The 19,538-nt window shown below is 48.2% G+C and overlaps 2 protein-coding genes and 13 non-coding genes across 15 annotated transcripts; all 15 read left to right on the plus strand.

The window, feature by feature from the left end:
- Window positions 1–2,217: 2,217 nt before the first annotated feature.
- Window positions 2,218–2,288, plus strand: Trnag-gcc (transfer RNA glycine (anticodon GCC)). Its single transcript has one exon. It is a non-coding gene; the product is annotated as a tRNA-Gly (tRNA).
- Window positions 2,289–2,697: 409 nt separating this feature from the next.
- On the plus strand, window positions 2,698–2,768 carry Trnag-gcc (transfer RNA glycine (anticodon GCC)). The gene has a single exon. It is a non-coding gene; the product is annotated as a tRNA-Gly (tRNA).
- Window positions 2,769–2,869: 101 nt separating this feature from the next.
- Window positions 2,870–2,940, plus strand: Trnag-gcc (transfer RNA glycine (anticodon GCC)). Its single transcript has one exon. It is a non-coding gene; the product is annotated as a tRNA-Gly (tRNA).
- A 401-nt stretch (window positions 2,941–3,341) lies between these two features.
- Window positions 3,342–3,911, plus strand: LOC119397192 (mediator of RNA polymerase II transcription subunit 1-like). Its single transcript, XM_037664631.1, has one exon. It carries the CDS (start codon window positions 3,342–3,344, stop codon window positions 3,909–3,911), a length of 570 nt encoding a protein of 189 aa, XP_037520559.1.
- A 3,595-nt stretch (window positions 3,912–7,506) lies between these two features.
- On the plus strand, window positions 7,507–7,577 carry Trnag-gcc (transfer RNA glycine (anticodon GCC)). Its single transcript has one exon. It is a non-coding gene; the product is annotated as a tRNA-Gly (tRNA).
- Window positions 7,578–7,678: 101 nt separating this feature from the next.
- Trnag-gcc (transfer RNA glycine (anticodon GCC)) lies at window positions 7,679–7,749 on the plus strand. Its single transcript has one exon. It is a non-coding gene; the product is annotated as a tRNA-Gly (tRNA).
- A 3,964-nt stretch (window positions 7,750–11,713) lies between these two features.
- Window positions 11,714–12,721, plus strand: LOC125758951 (uncharacterized). The gene has a single exon (XM_049416738.1). It carries the CDS (start codon window positions 11,714–11,716, stop codon window positions 12,719–12,721), a length of 1,008 nt encoding a protein of 335 aa, XP_049272695.1.
- Window positions 12,722–12,818: 97 nt separating this feature from the next.
- Window positions 12,819–12,889, plus strand: Trnag-gcc (transfer RNA glycine (anticodon GCC)). Its single transcript has one exon. It is a non-coding gene; the product is annotated as a tRNA-Gly (tRNA).
- Window positions 12,890–12,987: 98 nt separating this feature from the next.
- Window positions 12,988–13,058, plus strand: Trnag-gcc (transfer RNA glycine (anticodon GCC)). Its single transcript has one exon. It is a non-coding gene; the product is annotated as a tRNA-Gly (tRNA).
- Window positions 13,059–13,158: 100 nt separating this feature from the next.
- Trnag-gcc (transfer RNA glycine (anticodon GCC)) lies at window positions 13,159–13,229 on the plus strand. Its single transcript has one exon. It is a non-coding gene; the product is annotated as a tRNA-Gly (tRNA).
- A 100-nt stretch (window positions 13,230–13,329) lies between these two features.
- Window positions 13,330–13,400, plus strand: Trnag-gcc (transfer RNA glycine (anticodon GCC)). The gene has a single exon. It is a non-coding gene; the product is annotated as a tRNA-Gly (tRNA).
- Window positions 13,401–13,500: 100 nt separating this feature from the next.
- On the plus strand, window positions 13,501–13,571 carry Trnag-gcc (transfer RNA glycine (anticodon GCC)). Its single transcript has one exon. It is a non-coding gene; the product is annotated as a tRNA-Gly (tRNA).
- Window positions 13,572–18,779: 5,208 nt separating this feature from the next.
- Window positions 18,780–18,850, plus strand: Trnag-gcc (transfer RNA glycine (anticodon GCC)). Its single transcript has one exon. It is a non-coding gene; the product is annotated as a tRNA-Gly (tRNA).
- Window positions 18,851–18,950: 100 nt separating this feature from the next.
- Window positions 18,951–19,021, plus strand: Trnag-gcc (transfer RNA glycine (anticodon GCC)). The gene has a single exon. It is a non-coding gene; the product is annotated as a tRNA-Gly (tRNA).
- A 105-nt stretch (window positions 19,022–19,126) lies between these two features.
- Trnag-gcc (transfer RNA glycine (anticodon GCC)) lies at window positions 19,127–19,197 on the plus strand. The gene has a single exon. It is a non-coding gene; the product is annotated as a tRNA-Gly (tRNA).
- The last annotated feature ends 341 nt before the right edge of the window (window positions 19,198–19,538 follow it).

A 19,538-nucleotide genomic window follows, 5' to 3' on the forward strand; every position in this document is an offset into this window, starting at 1 on the left:
TATCATAAGCACTACTTCTGTGAAGACACGTTTCACTTTCGTGTTATACCGATTCCTATGACGGAGGGATCAGCCATGTTTTTTTCTCCTCATGCTTGGTCTTCAAGCCATAAGCAAGTTGCAAATAAATGAACAATTACCTGCATACAGTCTATATAGAATAGAGTAATTGCCAGAGACAGAGTAAGATTGGAACATTCCAGCCAACCATTCAGTAGATATATTAATCGTAAAAGCAGGTCGTGCTTGAAGTAATATCTGCTCGAAGATGACCGGTCCACCTTCATTTTGTATCGGATCTCTGGTTTTGTCAAGGTCACACGAGAACACACGGTGTGCGTCAGCACTACAAAACTGGCTCGTATAGCGTCGGCACCGATTGCGGGCAGCGTGAACAGCGTGCTAGCCACGCGTATGCCAACATGCGCGCAATTTCGTCAGTTTTGATCTGCCAAAAGGCGTACTTAAATTTCATCTTTAATTTGTAAGTTATATTTACAATGTCCTAATTTTTATTTAAATTCTTAAAACCACCGAATTCTTGGCCGATCCCCCACAATGGGTGTGAGACACTGACTAGGCGAACAAGAACTTCATCATTCAGTCTCGGCAGGCGCACCGCGCGTTGCGTTCAGGTGCCTCGATGAGCACCAGACTCATGGCGGGGCTAGGACACGCGCATACACTGGCTGACGCGTCAGAAAAGCTTGGAAACAAAGGGTAGTCGTCAGGCTTGCTCGGTATTTTATCTGCAGATAATGAGAAAAAATGGCTACTGAATGCGCTAAAATAGAGGTTCAAAGTAGCCAGAAAGTAGCCATGGCGCCAACCTGAAACTTTGGTCGCCAGACTGGGTCGTAAAGTAGCCAATTTGGCGCAAAGTAGCCACCAAGGGCAACCCTGCTGCCACCAGTGCCACCCACCGCCGCCGGCGAGGAGAGAGGGTTTACGTCACGTGAAGTGGCGAGGTGAAAGAATTGCCAAGCTCTCTTGAAGGGTATATAAGGCTCTGGGCGGTCCGTAATTCAAGATGGCGGCGGGAGAGCCGCTAAAAATAAAGAAAATGCCCATCCATGTTTGTAATGAAATGCTTTATTTATTTACTGTTTTTATTCCCCCTCGTCACTGTCAAACCATTGAAGCAGCGACCGGTTTGACCTACATACGACCGGCCACATGACAACGGAATTTCATAAACAACATTAGATACGCATTCAGTGTACTCATTCTTGTGGTTCTTTTTACACAAGCGATGCTCGTCTTGAGAAAAGAGTGGCCGCAGGGGAGTGGGAGAGGGGGCGCGCTTGCTCGGTCATTGGCACTTATTTCAGATCTCCCGAAAAGGGGAGGGGGGCCCTTGCTCCGGTGGGGGCGCTTGCTCGGCATTTCACGGTATGTCAATTGCGACTGGGTAGAGCGCTCCCCGAATATGTTGTGTCAACCGAAGATTGTGTGGGAGGGATCGGGACATTTTTTATAAAGAAATTGTGTCCAGAGTAAGATTCCCTTTTGTACGGTTTTCACGAGAGTACCTTTCTAATGTCAAACGAAAATAACGTTATTTCGCTTTATGTTATATTGTTTTTCCGGTGCCCCTGTACCGCTCATTGTACAGTAGAGGGCCAGGTAGCGATGTGTTAAAAAGAGTTTAAAAAATGCATGTGATGCCGGGAACCAAAACTTTTTTATTTAAACTGCACACCGGAACATTGCCTGCTATAACTTTTTTGGAGAGAAGCTGCCAGAAACTATAGATCATGTTTTTTACATTGTTGGGAAGGGGTTTATTTTTTGGATGTTTTGCAGAGAGCAGCGAAAAAAGAATTCCCCCTGGACCCGTGTAGCATTCGGTTTTTAAATGTAGATAACGAAGACGGGGTACCTTTTGATGCAGTTATGCTAATGGGCCTCCACTGTATATGAAGAGCGATAATAGAATGTTGCCACTTTGATAAGGATGCGCGGCCTGCGCGAGCCTACTTCAGAGAAAGCATCCATTGGTTTCTTGAGATTTATAAAGCGGCAGCGGGAGCACCCGAGTGGCTCTCAAGAGTAGAACCGCTTCTGCGCTTACGCGAAATTTATCCTAACGAAACCAGCAAGATGCTGGTCGACTGCCAACTCAGTATGTAAACATTGTGTATTGGGTGCTTTCTTACCACTGTCATGTGTATTATGTGTTTCGTACCAAAGCCAAGTAATAAATAAAAAAAATAGAAGTCGGTCGTTCAGTGGTAGAATACTCGCCTGCCACGCGGGTGGCCCGGGTTCGATTCCCGGTCGACGCAGTTTTTTTTTTTTCTTTAAGAAGCGCTCGCCGCCTCTGTGACATTCAGCTCGACGTTAGGAAAAGATCCGCAATGCCGAAGGGAAGCATACGCACATGACGGCGTCGGTGGTTCAGTTCAGACATAAGCACAAAGATCAGAAACCTGCTAAGGTGTATTTACATGAATATCTGTTATATGTTAGAAGTGTGTTACGTGAACTGCACGAGCCACCTCACTGATTACCCACACTTGACAAATTGCTGACAGTGAAATATTTCTAACTCTGCAGCAAAGGACAAGCTCTCGGTCCCGTTTATAGAATGTACGTACATATAAGTGCCTTGTGCAGTGATGAATTCAGAGATACGAGTTCTTGTCCACTGTGTATTTGGTGCTAGTAAGCCAGGAAATAAACAAAAAAAAAAAAGCGTCGGTGGTTCGGTGGTAGAATACTCGCCTGCCACGCGGGTGGCCCGGGTTCGATTCCCGGCCGACGCAGGTTTTTTTTTAACGAGCGCTCGCCGCCTCTGTGACCTATATATTCAACTAGGCGTTAGGAAAACATCGGCGGTGCCTAAGGGAAGCACACGCACATGACGGCGTCGGTGGTTCAGTGGTAGAATACTCGCCTGCCACGCGGGTGGCCCGGGTTCGATTCCCGGCCGACGCAGTTTTTTTTAACGAGCGCTCGCCGCCTCTGTGACCTATATATTCAACTGGGCGTTAGGAAAACATCGGCGGTGCCAAAGGGAAGCACACGCACATGACGGCGTCGGTGGTCATTCTACTTCCGGACGCGCCAGCGAACGGTGGCAGGATGAACGGCTCCGATGGAGCGGCGATAGCGGCCCGTGCCGGCCGCGGTAACAGGATGGCTGACGAAGATAACGCTTACGAAATTGTGCTGCCTACTCTGCCCACTGGCCGTGTTGTTAATAACACGCCGTTCGCCGAGACTGCAGGGTGCCCCGGTGTTCGAAGTGCCGGCGTTATGGACACGCGGACGCGGACTGTGTCCGTACCTACGCGTCGGCGACCGGACTTCCAAGGGCGGACGCCAACGAAGATCTAATGGACGTTGCGGAGGCTGAGGAGGCAGCCCGGGGAATCGAAGACGCAAAAAAGCAGGTGGGGCCACCGGACACGTCGGCGCCTTCCGGCGCTGACGCCCCGAAAGAAGCTCCGGCGGACCAACAGGCAGCAGGCGACTCGTCTGGGTCGAAGGCCAAGCAGCAGGAAACGCAAGCTCTGTCAGTGGCTTCAGGTGGCGACACTCGCAAGGGCGTCACACCACCGCTTCCAAGAGCAGCGGGCGACTCGACTGGGTCATCTGAGGCGACAGCGAAAACAACGACGAGCTTTAAAGGTGCCAACGAGTTGTCACCCGAGAAGAGCGGCGTCCCCACACCGACCAGTGCCACCGCGGCCTCGAAGCGGCCCCACCCCCAGGCGAGCAACGACGGTGCCGAAGCAACAGCGCCTGGAGTCGACGAACCCGCCGCAAAGACTGCTCAGGGACGGCAGCCGTCTCTTCGGCCGCGCCCGAACGTTACGGCCGATAAGCGTGCCGGCAACGTGGAGCCCGTAGGGCAAGTCCCGACAGTTCCGCCGGACGGCACCGCCGGCAATGGCGCCGTCTAGCCCCGTGCTGGACGCGACAGGTAGGCACAATGCTGCTGGTCTCTTTTCTTTTTCTTTTTTTAAAAATGGCGTCTGTCTCCCCGTTAAATGTCGCCACTATAAACGTCAGAGGATTGGCATGGAAGAGAAAGCAAAGCCAGCTTTACCGACTTCTAACGGAACGTGACATTGACGTCCTTGCAGTTCAGGAGACGAAAGTTGACGGTGAAGAAGAGACCGGCAGCATGGTGCAACGTTTCGCGTCTAGATTTTATGTTGTCGTTAGTCATGCAGTGGGCACATCGGCTGGCTGCATACTTTTTGTCAAGAAGTTGCCTGGGCTTCAGGTGAACGCTCATTTTTCGTGTGCGGCTGGCCGGTGTGCTGCTCTTGACTTTTCACTGAACAATGTCGATTGGCGTATTGTCTGTATATATGCGCCCAACAAGGTCGAGGGAAGGGCCCTCTTCTTTCTGGGATTAGAAGAACGACTCGCTGATGGCAGGAATTTAATAGTGCTCGGGGACTTCAACTGTGTACTCAGCGCGCAAGACAAAACGAGCGCTCGTACTTTTAGAGATAAAAGCACCGATATCCTGACACGCATTGTTGGAAAGTGGAACCTTGAGGATGTTGCGGAAAGTCTCCAAAGTACGAGTGCAATAAAGTACACTCGCTTTGAAGGCCCTAGTTACGCTAGACTTGATCGTATCTATGTTTCTGTCGACATCCTTACGGAATGTAGGAGTTACGAAGTCGTCCCCATTTCATTTTCCGATCATTGCTTAGTCCAGTGCTCTATTGGTAGGTCAAGGGGAAATAACTCATTCTCCTGGGAACTATGGAAATTTAATAGTAAACTTCTGCAGGATGAAGAATTTAATTTATCCGTAATGGACGAAATCAGCAAATTAGACCCCGGAAAAAACCTTTATATTTGGCAGCAATGGGAATTATGCAAGGAATCTTTAAAAGTAAAAGCAATCGAAAGGGCTACATGTATTCGGCATGCCGAGAAAAAGAAGGAGGCTGAGTTGAAAGCGCTCCTTGATAAGTTACTAAAGCAGGAGTGCCGAGCCCCCGGAAAATGGATCGAAGACATAAGAAAAGTTAAACAGACAATAGAGCAACTAGACGAACAGCGTTATCGGGGCGCGCTTGTGAGGGCAAGGGCCGAGGATACAGCTGCCGGTGAAATGCCAACGAAACGTGCGTTGTGCATGGAAAAAGCACGAGCCGAGAAAAATCACATTACCGAAATAGAATGGCGTGGTACCGTATCGACTGATACAGACGGCATCAAAAGAGCTTTTTTGAGCATTATCAGGCGCTATTCGGATTGCATAATGTAGACATCGAAAAATTCAAGAACGAGTTTGTTCCAGTTTTACCCCGCCTGGACGAGGAAAGAAAAGAAAGTTTGCAACGGGCAATAACTGTTGCTGAAGTTGAAGTAGCAATAGAGAAGCTAAACCTTGGAAAATCGCCCGGGCCAGACGGATTCACCGCTGCCTTTTATAAACAGTTTAAGAACGAAATAAGCCCTATCCTCGCAGTCATCTTCAATGAGGCGTACAAATTAAACACACTGCCGCCGTCATACAGGTCATCGTATACAGTACTTATACCAAAGACTGACGACACAGATAAGTTAAGATCGGTTTCTGGGTACAGGCCAATAGCTCTTACTAGCGTTGAGTATAAGATATACATGAAGGTTCTAGCTCGAAGACTTCAGACTGCGATTAAAGACATCGTCGGGCCCCATCAGACTTGTGGGATCAAAGGACGGTCTATTGTCGTCAACATCCACAAAGCACGCAGCATACTCGAATGGTGTGATTATTTAGATGAACGACCTGCCATCCTTCAGATTGACCTCGAAAAGGCCTTTGATTGTGTAGATCATAGAATTTTGTTTTCCGTCTTAAATCATGTCAACCTCGGTTCTGTTATCTGCGAGGGAGTGGCCCTGGCGTACCGAAACTGCACTACGAAGTTGATCGTGAATAAGAGTCTGGGGGCCCCCATTAACGTGCAGCGTTCGGTACGTCAGGGTTGCCCCCTAAGCCCTCTGTTATTTTGCATGTACATTGAAACTCTGTGTAGGAAAATTATTGATAACAATAGCATCCTTGGTTTTAAGTTACAAGCAGCAGAAGTGAAGCTGCTAGCATATGCAGACGATGTAGCGATTTTCACGCGAGATCAGCGTAGTATAGCAGAGGGTGTCGAAATTCTTCGGAATTTCAGCCAAGCTACGTGTAGCGGCGTTAACTGGTCAAAGTGCCTTGGGCTCTGGCACGGATCGTGGCCAGCGAAACCAGACCACTTCGCTAACGTGCCTTGGGTGACGACCCCGGGCAAGTACTTGGGCGTCCCGCTGGACTGTTATCGCGACAGCGATCAATATTGGAAAGCGCAGGCCAAGGATATGCGGGAAAAAACGGAGAAGTGGAAAGGTGCCGCCTTATCGATCTTTGCCAGAGCCACCACTTGCAACCTTTTCTTTATTAGCAAACTGTGGTACGTAATGCAGGTCTTGCATTGTTCACGTACAAATGTGCAGAAGTTCCATAGAATATTTGCTGTATTTGTCTGGGCTTCTGAGTGGGAACGCTGCAGTCGTAGCAACTTGTTTCGTCGGGTAAAGGATGGAGGGCTGGGACTGGGTCACCTGTTCTTACGACAGATTGTAAGCCGGTTTTTGTTTTTCAGAGATATTACCGACCCGTTCCTCCGCACTTTATGTCAATTACGGCTAAGCAGACTGCTCCCCGAGTATGTCGTGTCAACGGAAGAGTGTGCTGGAGGAATCGGTGCTTACTTTAAAGAAATAGTGACGAGTGTAAAATTTCTTACCGTACGTTTTTCAGCAGAGTATCTTTCAAATGTCAAGCGAAAAGAGCTTTATTTTGCTTTGTGTGACATGGTATTCCCAGTGCCTTTATACAGATCATTGTACAGTGGAGGCCCAGGTAAAAATGTTTTAAAAAGAGTAAAAAAAATGCATGTCCAGCCTGGAACAAAAACTTTTTTCTTTAAACTACACTCAGGTACGTTGCCAGTTAAAGCTTTTTTGGAAAAGAAGGGTTGCTTTTTGCCATGGGGCACTCATTGCTTAATTTGTAAGCTTCCAGAAACAATTGATGATGTTTTTTTGCATTGTTGGGAAGGGGTCTACTTTTGGGATGTTCTGCAGCGATCTGTGAAAAAAGAATTTCCTCTGGATCCGTATGGAATTCGGTTTTTGAGCGTAGAAACTGAAGATGGTGTTCCTTTCGACGCAATTATGGTCCTGGGCCTCCACTCCTTGTGGAGATCGCGAATGGCAGGCTACCACTTTGATAAGGATGTGCGGCCTGCTCGAGCGTATTTCAGGGAAAGCATTCATTGGTTTCTAGAAATACATAAAGCGCAACCGGAGCCACCCGAGTGGCTTTCAAGACTAGAGCCGCTGGTGACCTTGCCAGAGTTTTAACTTGACGATACCAGCACCATGCTGGTTGACTACAGAGTCACATCATGTACTTTGTACATCGGGTGATTTTTATTATCAGTGGTGTTTCATTAATGTGTTGTGTACCAAAGCAGGTAATAAAGAAAAAAAAAGACGGCGTCGGTGGTTCAGTGGTAGAATACTCGCCTGCCACGCGGGTGGCCCGGGTTCGATTCCCGGCCGACGCAGTTTTTTTTTTAACGAGCGCTCGCCGCCTCTGTGACCTATATATTCAACTAGGCGTTAGGAAAACATCAGCGGTGCCTAAGGGAAGCACACGCACATGACGGCGTCGGTGGTTCAGTGGTAGAATACTCGCCTGCCACGCGGGTGGCCCGGGTTCGATTCCCGGCCGACGCAGTTTTTTTTTAACGAGCGCTCGCCGCCTCTGTGACCTATATATTCAACTAGGCGTTAGGAAAACATCGGCGGTGCCTAAGGGAAGCACACGCACATGACGGCGTCGGTGGTTCAGGATTTTTCTACTTCCGGCCACCGTAGGGTGCGGACGTGTCTGACATGAGCTCCGTAGGAGCGGCTTCAGCGGCCCAGCAGGGCCGCGGTTCAAGGTTTTTTGCCAACGAGGATCCGGATTACCAGGTACTTCTGCCTCAACTACCGACAGGGCGACTCGTTATTAATACGTTATTTTTACACGCCGATGTACGTGCAAGGCCATACAGGGTGGAACATTTCCGTGATATGCTGTCAAGCATGAAATTGCTGACGGACGTGGTTGCCCTGGGGGCGTATCGAATGAGTCACGTTTGGGCCGTAACGTTCAAAAGCTGTGACGCTATGAAAGAATTGTTACGGGCGAAAGAAGTGAATGTGAAGGACAGCCGGTGCATCGTCATTGACCCCGGCAATCAAGCACTGCACCTGAAGCTACATTGGATGCTGCATACCGTGCCGGATGAAGACATTCGTGAAGCCCTGGCACCCTACGGCCGAGTCACCGACGTGGCGAGGGAAAAGTGGCGTGTGCTCGGCCTTCAGGATAAAGGCTCTTCGACTCGACTGGTCACCCTGGTGCCGAGGAAGGGCCTGGGGGCGGATGACGTACCCCATCTGCTACGCATAGCAGGTGAGGAAGCCCTAGTAGTTATTCCTGGAAGAGCACCACTCTGCCTTCGGTGCCGCAACACAGGACACATCCGGCGCGACTGCCGCGTCCCGCGCTGCACACGTTGTCGCCGTCACGGCCATGAAGAGTCGCAGTGCGTGAGGACGTACGCAAACGTGGCAGTGCCAACGGCCGCAGACGAAAACGCTGAACTTCTTATGGATGAAGTGGAAGCTGAGGAAGCCTCAGCCGGAAGCGTCAAGGAGGCGAAAGCCTCTGCGACGGAATCGGCGAAACCGCAGGGACAAACGGCCGGAGCAGCGCGTGGGCCAGGAACACCTTCAAGGCATGTGAACAAGGACTCGAAAATCGACGCCCAAAAAAAGGACACAGCGACGAAGACAGCGCCGGACATCTCGGAATCAGCTGGCAGCGAACCTATGGACGTAACCAAGGCTGGAGGCTCGATAGGGAAGAGGACACGAGAGGAGTCAACGAACGACGGCACGAAGACCGACGCAATGAACAGCGAGGAACCACCGCAAAAGGCGGCGGGAATGCGTCGGTTCTCAATACGGCCCTCGCCGAATATCCCGCCGGACAAGAGAACGGCGGAAACGGCACCTAAGTAGACTGAGAGACTTGTTCCTGCGAAAGCACTCGGGCGCGCCCTCGAGTGCTAACCATTATCGAAGGAATGGCGTGGACAGCGGCTCCTCGAGAAAGGTACGCTGTGGACTGCATTTGTTTAGAAAACCAGCTGCTCTGGCCGTAGTGAACACTTTTTGACATAACTATGAGAAGAGTTAACGGTGCTACGTGTGATTATGTACTGTTATGTGTTGTGTTTAATTCTTTCAAGTATTAACAATGAATTTGGAGAGGGGAATTAGAGTTGCTACTATTAATGTGCGCGGCCTCGCAGCAAGGCGGAGGCAGTACCAGCTGAGCCGTCTATGCGTTGAAAAGGACCTTGATATTATCGCCATACAAGAGACGAAAGTTGAAAGTGAGGAGCAAACAAACAAAATGGTAATACCCTTTAAAACATATTACAACGTATGCATCTGTCACGCTGTTGGCACGTCTGGTGGCTGCGCTGTCTTGGTTCGAAGAGGCATTGGTATAAGTGAAGAGGCAGTCACTGTGAACGAAAACGGACGACTGATAGTCCTCGACTTTCATTTTAGCGGATTACAATGGAGGCTTATCTGTTTGTATGCGCCAAATGATATAAACGAAAGGGAAGTTTTCTTCACGGATGTCGAGCGGTACCTTCAATGCGACAGACAGATCATTTTTCTGGGTGATTTTAACTGTGTGTGCTATGCAGAAGATCGCGCTAAACGTACTACCGCTCGTGACAAGAGTGCAGTGTTCTTAAACACTTTAATAAGCGATTACAACCTAGAAGATGTAGGTCGCCTTATGGCCAGTACATTGCAGCCGCGATTTACGCACTATCAGCGAGATAGCCAGGCAAGACTCGACAGAGCCTATATATCGTTAGATCTAGTGCCTTTTTGCGATAGCTATGTTGTACAGCCGGTGTCTTTTAGCGACCATAGGATAGTATGGTTTACACTGGGTACCAAGCCCAAAAAACTGCGGTTTGATTGGGCGATGTGGAAGTTTAACGAAAAACACTTGGATGATAAGTTTGTGAATGATGTTACCAGCCAGATTAGAAACTTGTTAAGAAATAAGTTTTTACATTACGCGGAAGCATGGGAAGACTTTAAGGTCCACGTGAAGATGGCTGCGATTGAGATAGGCACCACTAGACGCTATAATGAAAAAATGAGAGAAAACGAGCTCCAGAAGGAACTCGATTTCCTTATTTCAATGGATAGTGCGCAGCCGGGAAAGTATCGCGAAGAAATTAGAAAAATAAAAAGCGAGATGGAAGCCATTGACAGAGAAAAATATAGAGCAGCAGTTATTAGGGCACGTGCGGAAAGACTATGGGCTGATGGAACGCCGAACAAACGCGCTCTTGCTGATGAAAAGCGGTATGCGAGAAAAAATGAGATAGGACAGATTACTTATCATGATGGTGTTACTTCTGACAAGAATATGATAGAACAGGCCTTCATAGAACATTACCGCCAATTGTTCGGGGTCCCAATCCATGCGGGAGATGAATATGAAGCACAGTTTTTAAATTTCATGCCACGTGTCGATGACGAGGTCAAAGCTAGTCTGGAGGAACCGATAAGCGTGCGGGAAATAGAACGCGCAATCGAAGAACTTCCTGCAGGCAAGTCGCCAGGTCCCGATGGATTAGGAGCTGCTTTCTACAAGGCATTTGCACCTTGGCTTGCTAAAGTATTGCAGCATGTATACGCGGAGGCATACGAAAAGCAACGGGTGCCACCGTCTTTCAGGAGTGCGCACATGGTTTTAATACCTAAAACAGATGACCACAAGACGCTCTTATCGGTGGGTGGTTACAGGCCAATCAGCCTTACAAATACCGATTACAAGATATTCATGAAGGTGTTGGCAAAGAGACTTCAAGCAGTCGTAACTGAACTAGTCGGCCCGCACCAAACTTGCGGCATTAAAGGTCGCACGATTGCTACAAACACACACGTAGCACGAAGTGTTCTGGAGTGTTGCGATGCTTTCGCTGGACGCGTTGCTTTGTTGCAGCTTGACCTGGCGAAAGCCTTCGACCGCGTGTCCCACGATGTTCTTTTTCTTATTTTAGAGTACGTGAATGTTGGAAAAATAATTTTAGATGGCGTGAGAATGGCCTATGACCAATGTAGTACACAGATTATAATTAACAAGTCTCTCAGCGCAAAGCTTTCAGTGATGTCTTCCCTTAGACAAGGGTGTCCTCTAAGCCCATTGCTTTTCGCGCTATATCTCGAGCCCTTTTGTTTAGCAGTGATGCGCAATGAAAACATCCGAGGTTTCAAATTACAACGGGCTGAAGTTAAAATACTGGCATACGCTGACGACATCGCGGTTTTCTGCGAGGATCGCGACAGCGTTCTTGAAGCTGTAAGCCTCGTAAAGACATACTGTGAGCAATCTGGAGCTCAGATAAATTGGGAGAAGAGCCTCGGGATTTGGCACGGTCACTGGGACAATACACCGGCTCATTTTGCAAACGTCCGGTGGTCAACAACGCCGGCTAAGTACTTGGGTGTGCCCCTCGAGCACTATAAGGACAGTACGCAGTACTGGAGCGACGAGACAGAGAGAATGAGGGAAAAAACAAAGGCTTGGCAGGGGCGCCATTTATCAATGTTTGGACGCGCCACGGTGTGTAATATTTTCTTAATGGCGAAAGTGTGGTACGTCTTGCAAATCCTATCTATGTGTCGTTCAAATGTGCAAAAAATGCACCGTGTTTTTGCCGTATTCATATGGGCTTCAAGTTGGGAGAGGGCAAGCAGAACCAATTTGTTTCGTTCCGTCCGCAGTGGTGGGCTAGGTCTGTCACATTTCTTTATCAGACAAATTGTGTCACGGTTTCTTTTTTTGCGTGAGCAGACAAACGATTTTCTGCGCACAGTGATTCAAGTTAGATTGGGGAAAGCACTGCCGCAATTTCTTGTAACTTCCGCAGATATGACGGGAGGAAGCGTCACTGGCTATTTGCGTGAAGTGGTTGATTCTTTCCGTTTTTTATACACTCGCTTTTCAATTGAGTATTTGTGTTCTGTGACAAGAAAAACATTGTACAGAGATTTAGTTGATTCAATGTTGCCGATACCTTTGTACAGATCTGTAAACTGGGGAGGCCACGGAGACGATGTATTGAAACGGGTTAAAAAGATGCCAATTAGACCTTCTCAAAAAACGTTTTTCTTCAAGCTACATACAAACACGCTACCCGTAAAAACATGGCTGGAAGAAAAAGGCATAAATGTTCCATGGACTGTAAACTGCTTACTTTGCAACAAACCAGAAACCATCGAACATGCTTTCATCGACTGCTGGGATGCAATCTTCCACTGGGATGTCTTACAGCGGACCCTTAAAAAAGAACTACCGATTACGTCTTTGGGAATTCGTTTTTTACCAACAGATAATGCGGGGGGAGTTCCGTACGATATGTTTATGCTCCTTGGCCTCCACAGTCTGTGGAAAACGAGAATGGCAGTTAGACATGTTGATGTGGATGCCCGTTCGACGAGAGTCAACTTCATCGAAAGTATTGCGTATATTCGGGAAATATATCGTGCGCAGAGTGAACCACCCGTGTGGGTGGAGATTCTTGATGACTTAGTGAAACTTAAGAGATTTTAATAATGTAATGTTAGCCAAAGTGTGGTTGACATGTTTTAGCATGTACATATGTATTCCTTTTGTTATGCATGCAGGCAATAAAGAAAAAAAAAAAAAGGCGTCGGTGGTTCAGTGGTAGAATACTCGCCTGCCACGCGGGTGGCCCGGGTTCGATTCCCGGCCGACGCAGGTTTTTTTTAACGAGCGCTCGCCGCCTCTGACCTATATATTCAACTAGGCGTTAGGAAAACATCAGCGGTGCCTAAGGGAAGCACACGCACATGACGGCGTCGGTGGTTCAGTGGTAGAATACTCGCCTGCCACGCGGGTGGCCCGGGTTCGATTCCCGGCCGACGCAGGTTTTTTTTAACGAGCGCTCGCCGCCTCTGTGACCTATATATTCAACTAGGCGTTAGGAAAACATCAGCGGTGCCTAAGGGAAGCACACGCACATGACGGCGTCGGTGGTTCAGTGGTAGAATACTCGCCTGCCACGCGGGTGGCCCGGGTTCGATTCCCGGCCGACGCAGTTTTTTTTTAACGAGCGCTCGCCGCCTCTGTGACCTATATATTCAACTAGGCGTTAGGAAAACATCAGCGGTGCCTAAGGGAAGCACATGCACATGACGGCGTCGGTGGTTCAGTGGTAGAATACTCGCCTGCCACGCGGGTGACCCAGGTTCGATTCCCGGCCGACGCAGGTTTTTTTTCACGAGCGCTCGCCGCCTCTGTGACCTATATATTCAACTAGGCGTTAGGAAAACATCAGCGGTGCCTAAGGGAAGCACACGCACATGACCGCGTCGGTGGTTCAGTGGTAGAATACTCGCCTGCCACGCGGGTGGCCCGGGTTCGATTCCCGGCCGACGCAGGTTTTTTTAACGAGCGCTCGCCGCCTCTGTGTCCTATATATTCAACTAGGCGTTAGGAAAACATCAGCGGTGCCTAAGGGAAGCACACGCACATGACGGCGTCGGTGGTTGATTTTGAACCTCTGGCAACCCTAAAGTATTTTTAAGAGGACAACATCAGTCCAAATGGGACTGATGGCAATGCTTGTTCCTTTTTATTGTATTATGTGAGTGTGCAATGATTGCCCTGTACAATGTCCAAGCCAGGCAATAAATAAAAAAAACGGCGTCGGTGGTTCAGTGGTGGATTCCACTTCCGGCCGCCACGGGTGACGGACGTGTTTTCATGGGCTCGAACGAGCCAGTGCTTGCGGCACAGTTTAGCCGCGGAAACAGGGACGCTATGGAAGATAACCAGGATTATCAAGTACTGCTGCCACATCTGCCGAAAGGTCGTATTGTTTTGAACACAGTATTTTTGCACGGTGACCTACAAGCGAGACCGTACCGAGTCGAGGACTACAGGGATGCCCTTGCTCAATTGGAATTGCTACCTGAGGTGGAAGCCTTAGGTGCATTTCAAATGAATCATGTGTGGGCCGTGACGTTCAAAAGTCGTGAAGGTATGCGAAAGTTGTTAGCTGCCGGACATATTAATGTGAAGAACAGGAAGTGCCTGGTGGTAGACCCAAACAACCAGGAGCTTCGAGTGAAGATACACTGGGTGCTCCACAATGTAACAAATGAGGATATACGTGTGGGCTTCGAGCCGTATGGCGAAGTCACAGAAGTGAATAGGGAACGCTGGCGCGTGTCGGGTGTGTCAGAGAAAGGTTCAACAACACGTGTGCTAAGCCTGAAGCTAAAGACAGGGGTCACAATTGAAGACGTTCCCCACCAAGTACGTGTCGCCGGAGAACTTGCTCTCGTCGTAATTCCTGGAAAGGCCCCCCTTTGTTTGCGCTGTCAAGGAAAAGGTCACATCCGCCGTGACTGCCGAATACCTCTATGCCAGCGGTGCCGACGGTTTGGCCACGACGAAGCCCAGTGTGTGCCTACGTATGCGAACATAACGGGACCCGCGAAAAGCAAAGATGCTTCTGAAAATTTCATGGACGAAGCTGAAGCCGAAGAAGCAGCAGCGATGGCGCCGGAGAAACCCAAAAAGCCGGAAACGCCCCCCAGTACGACGGTGAAACAGGTGTTGATAGCGAGCGACCAAAGGAAGTCGAAAGAAACGTCAGCAGAACCAAAAAGTGAGGCACCCCAATATAACACGACCGAAAATCGTGCGGTAGAAGCGGCTGCGCCGTGCGACCCTTCGAAAGATGAGAGTGTAGCCATGGAAGGCATCGCATCGATGTCCGCCAAACGAGGGCATAACGAAACCTTCGAAGACTCGGACCTTCCTAAGGATGCAAGCGGCGGCCCTCCGCCACCTAAATCGGCTCTGATGCGACGAATGTCGTTCAAGCCGAAACCGAACATTCCTCCTGACGGACGACCAGAGGCGAAACCGCCGAGCTAAAGGCGGGGCCTCGCTTCCCTTGTGCAAGCCAGCGACATGCCTCCTCTAAAACAAAGACGTTTAGACCCTGCTGCGGAGTCCAGCCACCGGACATCTGTTGAGAGGGAAGACACGGGGCAGCTGGATGATGCCGACTGTGAATTGCCTCAGCACGGTGAACCCTCTTATACATCTCTGCGCTCCGAGGTACACGCTGTGCGATCTAAGTGCTCCTCACAAATTAAGAACGGAAAGCTTGCCGTGTCCTTACGAATCGCCACTTTGAATGTACGTGGACTAGCAGCCAAGAAGCGTCAAAGTCAAATTAATCGTCTCTTTCTCGAAAATAACTTAGATCTGGCAGCTGTGCAAGAAACCAAGATTGAAAGTGAGGAACACACGGATCGTATGGTGGAAACTTTTCGAAGACACTATAATGTTTGTGTCAGCCACGCAAAAGGTACATCCGGGGGCTGCGCAATTTATATAAGAAACAACGTAGGCATTGAAAGTGAAAAAGTTGTAGCGTCAGAGGAGGGGCGCTTGATTGTGCTTGACTTTTTGTATTCTGGAAAGGAATGGCGTGTTATTTGTATTTATGCACCAAACACTGATAATGAGCGTGTTGTATTGTTTGAAAGAGTAGAACAGTTTCTGAAATGTGAAAAATGCCTTATCATGCTAGGTGATTTTAACTGTGTTTGCATGGCTGAAGATAGAACTAGAAGTGTGCCTGCACGAGATAAAAGTGAGCGACTACTAATCGCGCTGCTCGAAGAATATTACATAGTAGATTTAGGATACCTACTTTCAAAAGTAGGCCGTCCTACTTTCACGCATTACCAACGCGGAAGCTGTGCTAGGCTGGATAGGATATACGCTACGGTCTCTCTTGCCAAAGAGTGTGTTAACTTCGAAGTTAAACACGTATCTTTTAGCGACCATAGCCTTGTAACAGCCACACTTGGAACCAATTTAAAAAAGAGCCGGTTCAACTGGGAACTATGGAAGTTCAACGTGAAACTATTAGAAGACGAAACATTTACACAAAGTGTAAAACAAAGAATCGAAGACATGGTATCGACAAAAACACACGGATGGATAGCGGAGTGGGAAAACTAAAAACGCGGTCAAAATGACTGCGATTGAAAGGGGAAGCATACTTTATCAGAAAGAAAAGACTAAAGAGAAAGAACTTCAATGTCAGCTCAATTATCTGATGTGCATGGAAAGTGCAAATCCCGGCTTATATACAAAAGAAATACGTGAGGCAAAAAACAAGCTTGAACTTATCGCAGCAGAGAAGTACAAAGCAGCTGTGATAAGAGCACGAGCTGAAAAGATATGGATGGGTGAAACACCCAACAAGCGCGCGCTGTGCGACGAAATAAGATATTCAGTTAAAAATGAAATACGCCAGATTCATTATCACAATGAAGTGACCTGTGAAAAGAGTAAAATCGAAGGTGCCTTTGTAGAATACTACAGTGAGTTATTCACAAATAAAACGAACCACGCAGCTGGTTCTAAACCTGCGATCATTAATTTAATGCTAAAGCTTGAAAATGAAATCAAAACGCGAATGGAGCTGCCAATAAGTGTGAACGAAGTGAGAAACGCTATTAAGGAACTGGCCGTAGGGAAAACTCCTGGACCCGATGGATTAGGGGCCGCCTTTTACAAAACGTTTATTGAAGAGATTAGTCCGATATTGCACGAGGTCATCAGTGAGGCGTACGAAAACAAAGCGTTGCCTCCCTCCTTTCTATGTGCTCATATGGTCCTAATACCAAAGACAGATAATCCAGACAAACTAATGTCAGTAGGAGCTTACCGCTCAATAACTCTTACAAACGTAGACTATAAAATATATACAAAAGTTCTAGCCAAACGATTACAAAGCGTTGTCAAGCTGCTCGTAGGACCGCATCAGATGTGCGGCATAAAGGGTCGCTCTATTTGTACCAATGTGCATGTAGCCCGCAGCGTTTTAGAGTGTTGCGATGCCATGGCGGGACGGGTTGCTATGCTTCAACTTGATCTTGCTAAGGCGTTTGACCGTGTCGCACACGAATTTCTTTTTTCTTTGCTTGAACACGTCAATCTTGGAAAAGTAATGCTGGAAGGTTTAAAGATGGCTTACAGTAATTGTACAGTGCGAATAATCGTGAACAAGAACCTTACAAGAAGCATTGACGTCAGGTCATCCATAAAACAAGGCTGTGCGCTGTCTTCTCTGCTTTTTGCGCTATACCTTGAACCTTTCTGCCTCAGCTTAATTAACAACAGCAAAATTAATGGCTTCGTGCTTCAAACGCAACACGTCAAAGTTCTCGCATACGCTGATGACGTTGGCGTTTTCTGCACTGATCGCAAAAGCATAGAAGAGACGATAAGCGTCACCAAGGCATTCTGCGAACAGACAGGATGTGCGATGAACTGGGAGAAGAGCGTCGGCTTCTGGCATGGCACATGGGACGTTAAGCCGCAATCATTCGCGAGCATCAAGTGGTCCAACACACCCACTGCGTATTTAGGTGTGCCCCTGGAACATTATAACCAGACAGGAGATTACTGGGATGACCTGACGTCAAAGGTGAAGCAAAAAGTTGGTGGATGGCAAGGCCGTGAATTGTCAATGTTCGCGCGTGCGAGTGCTTGCAATGTTTTCCTGATTGCAAAAGTGTGGTATGTGCTACAGTTTCTGTCAATGTCTCGCGTAAATGTGCAAAAATTGCACCGTATTTTTGCGGTCTTCATTTGGGGCTCAAACTGGGAAAGAATCAGCAGAACAAATCTTTTTCGTTCAGTGAAAGACGTCTTTCACATCTGTTCATCAGACAAATTGTGTCGCGGTTTTTGTTTTTACGGGACCAGAAAGACCCGTTTTTGAGAACCGTTATGCATGTGAGGTTAAAAAATACAATTCCTGATTTTGTTGTGTCTAGTGCAGCTGCAATTGATGGCGGTATAAAAGGCTACCTCAACGAAGTGGTGATGGCATTCAGGATGCTTCAAGCACGATTTTCACTCGAGTATTTGAGTCTTGTATCAAGAAAAAAGCTGTACAAAGACAAGATCACTGTAATGATGCCCACACCATTATATAGATCACTAAACAATAAAGGCCCCGGGCAAGACGTTCTAAAAAGAGTTTAAAAAATGACTGTTAGAGGACCTATAAAATCGTTTTTCTTTAAATTACACACGAACACATTGCCTGTGAAAACATGGCTTAAAGACAAAGGCATATTTATACCGTGGACGACAAACTGCACCCTGTGTAACAAACCGGAGACGATCGAACACACATTCATTGACTGCTGGGATCCAATATTTTTTTGGGATGTGTTACAAAGAACCCTGAAGAAAGAGCTACCGATAACACCACATGGAATACGTTATCTTTCAGTGCAGAATGAGTGTGGTGTTCCATACGACATGATAATGTTATTGGGGCTTTACAGTCTCTGGATCACACGCATGGCCGTGAGGCATATGGATCCTAAAGCCAAATCGACACGGGAAAACTTTATTGAATGTGCAATGTATGTGCGCGAGACATATCGAACGTTGGATGAACCTCCAGATTGTATGGAGGTACTTGATGAATTGGTGAAAATGAAATGTTTTTAATCCATCACAATGGTCGAGTAGGCCAATGTGGTTTTTATACATATGTATTGCTTTATTTCTGAATAAAAAAGGTTATTAAAAAAAAAAGTCGGTGGTTCAGTGGTAGAATACTCGCCTGCCACGCGGGTGGCCCGGGTTCGATTCCCGGCCGACGCAGTTTTTTTTAAACCAGCGTTCGCCGCCTCTGTGACCTATATATTCAACTGGGCGTTAGGAAAACATCGGCGGTGCCTAAGGGAAGCACACGCACATGACGGCGTCGGTGGTTCAGTGGTAGAATACTCGCCTGCCACGCGGGTGGCCCGGGTTCGATTCCCGGCCGACGCAGTTTTTTTTTTTTTTAACGAGCGCTCGCCGCCTCTGTTACCTATATATTCAACTGGGCGTTAGGAAAACATCGGCGGTGCCTAAGGCAAGCACACGCACATGACGGCGTCGGTGGTTCAGTGGTAGAATACTCGCCTGCCACGCGGGTGGCCCGGGTTCGATTCCCGGCCGACGTAGTTTTTTTTAAACGAGCGCTCGACGCTTCTGTGACCTATATATTCAACTGGGCGTTAGGAAAAGATCAGCGGTGCCTAAGGGAAGCACACGCACATGACGGCGTCGGTGGTCATTCTGCTTCCGGCAGCCGTGCTGAACGGATCGCAGTGTCATGGGCTCCGGCGGAGCGGCGATAGCGGCCACTATGGGCCGCGGAAACAGGAACGCGGAAGACAAGGAATATCAGTTTATTTTGCCCTAGCTGCCAAAAGGAAAACTTATCAATAACACCGTGTTTTTACACGGAGATGTCAGGGCCAGGCCTTACAAGGTTGAAGATTTTCGGGACGCGCTGAGGCCG

Source organism: Rhipicephalus sanguineus, chromosome 6, assembly GCF_013339695.2.
Source record: "Rhipicephalus sanguineus isolate Rsan-2018 chromosome 6, BIME_Rsan_1.4, whole genome shotgun sequence".
Taxonomy (NCBI): Eukaryota; Metazoa; Arthropoda; class Arachnida; order Ixodida; family Ixodidae; genus Rhipicephalus; species Rhipicephalus sanguineus.

Excerpts from the sequence above, each read along its gene's own strand:
- LOC119397192 (XM_037664631.1), top strand. The coding sequence starts at position 3,342 with ATGGACGTTGCGGAGGCTGAGGAGGCAGCCCGGGGAATCGAAGACGCA.
- LOC125758951 (XM_049416738.1), top strand. The coding sequence starts at position 11,714 with ATGTTTGGACGCGCCACGGTGTGTAATATTTTCTTAATGGCGAAAGTG.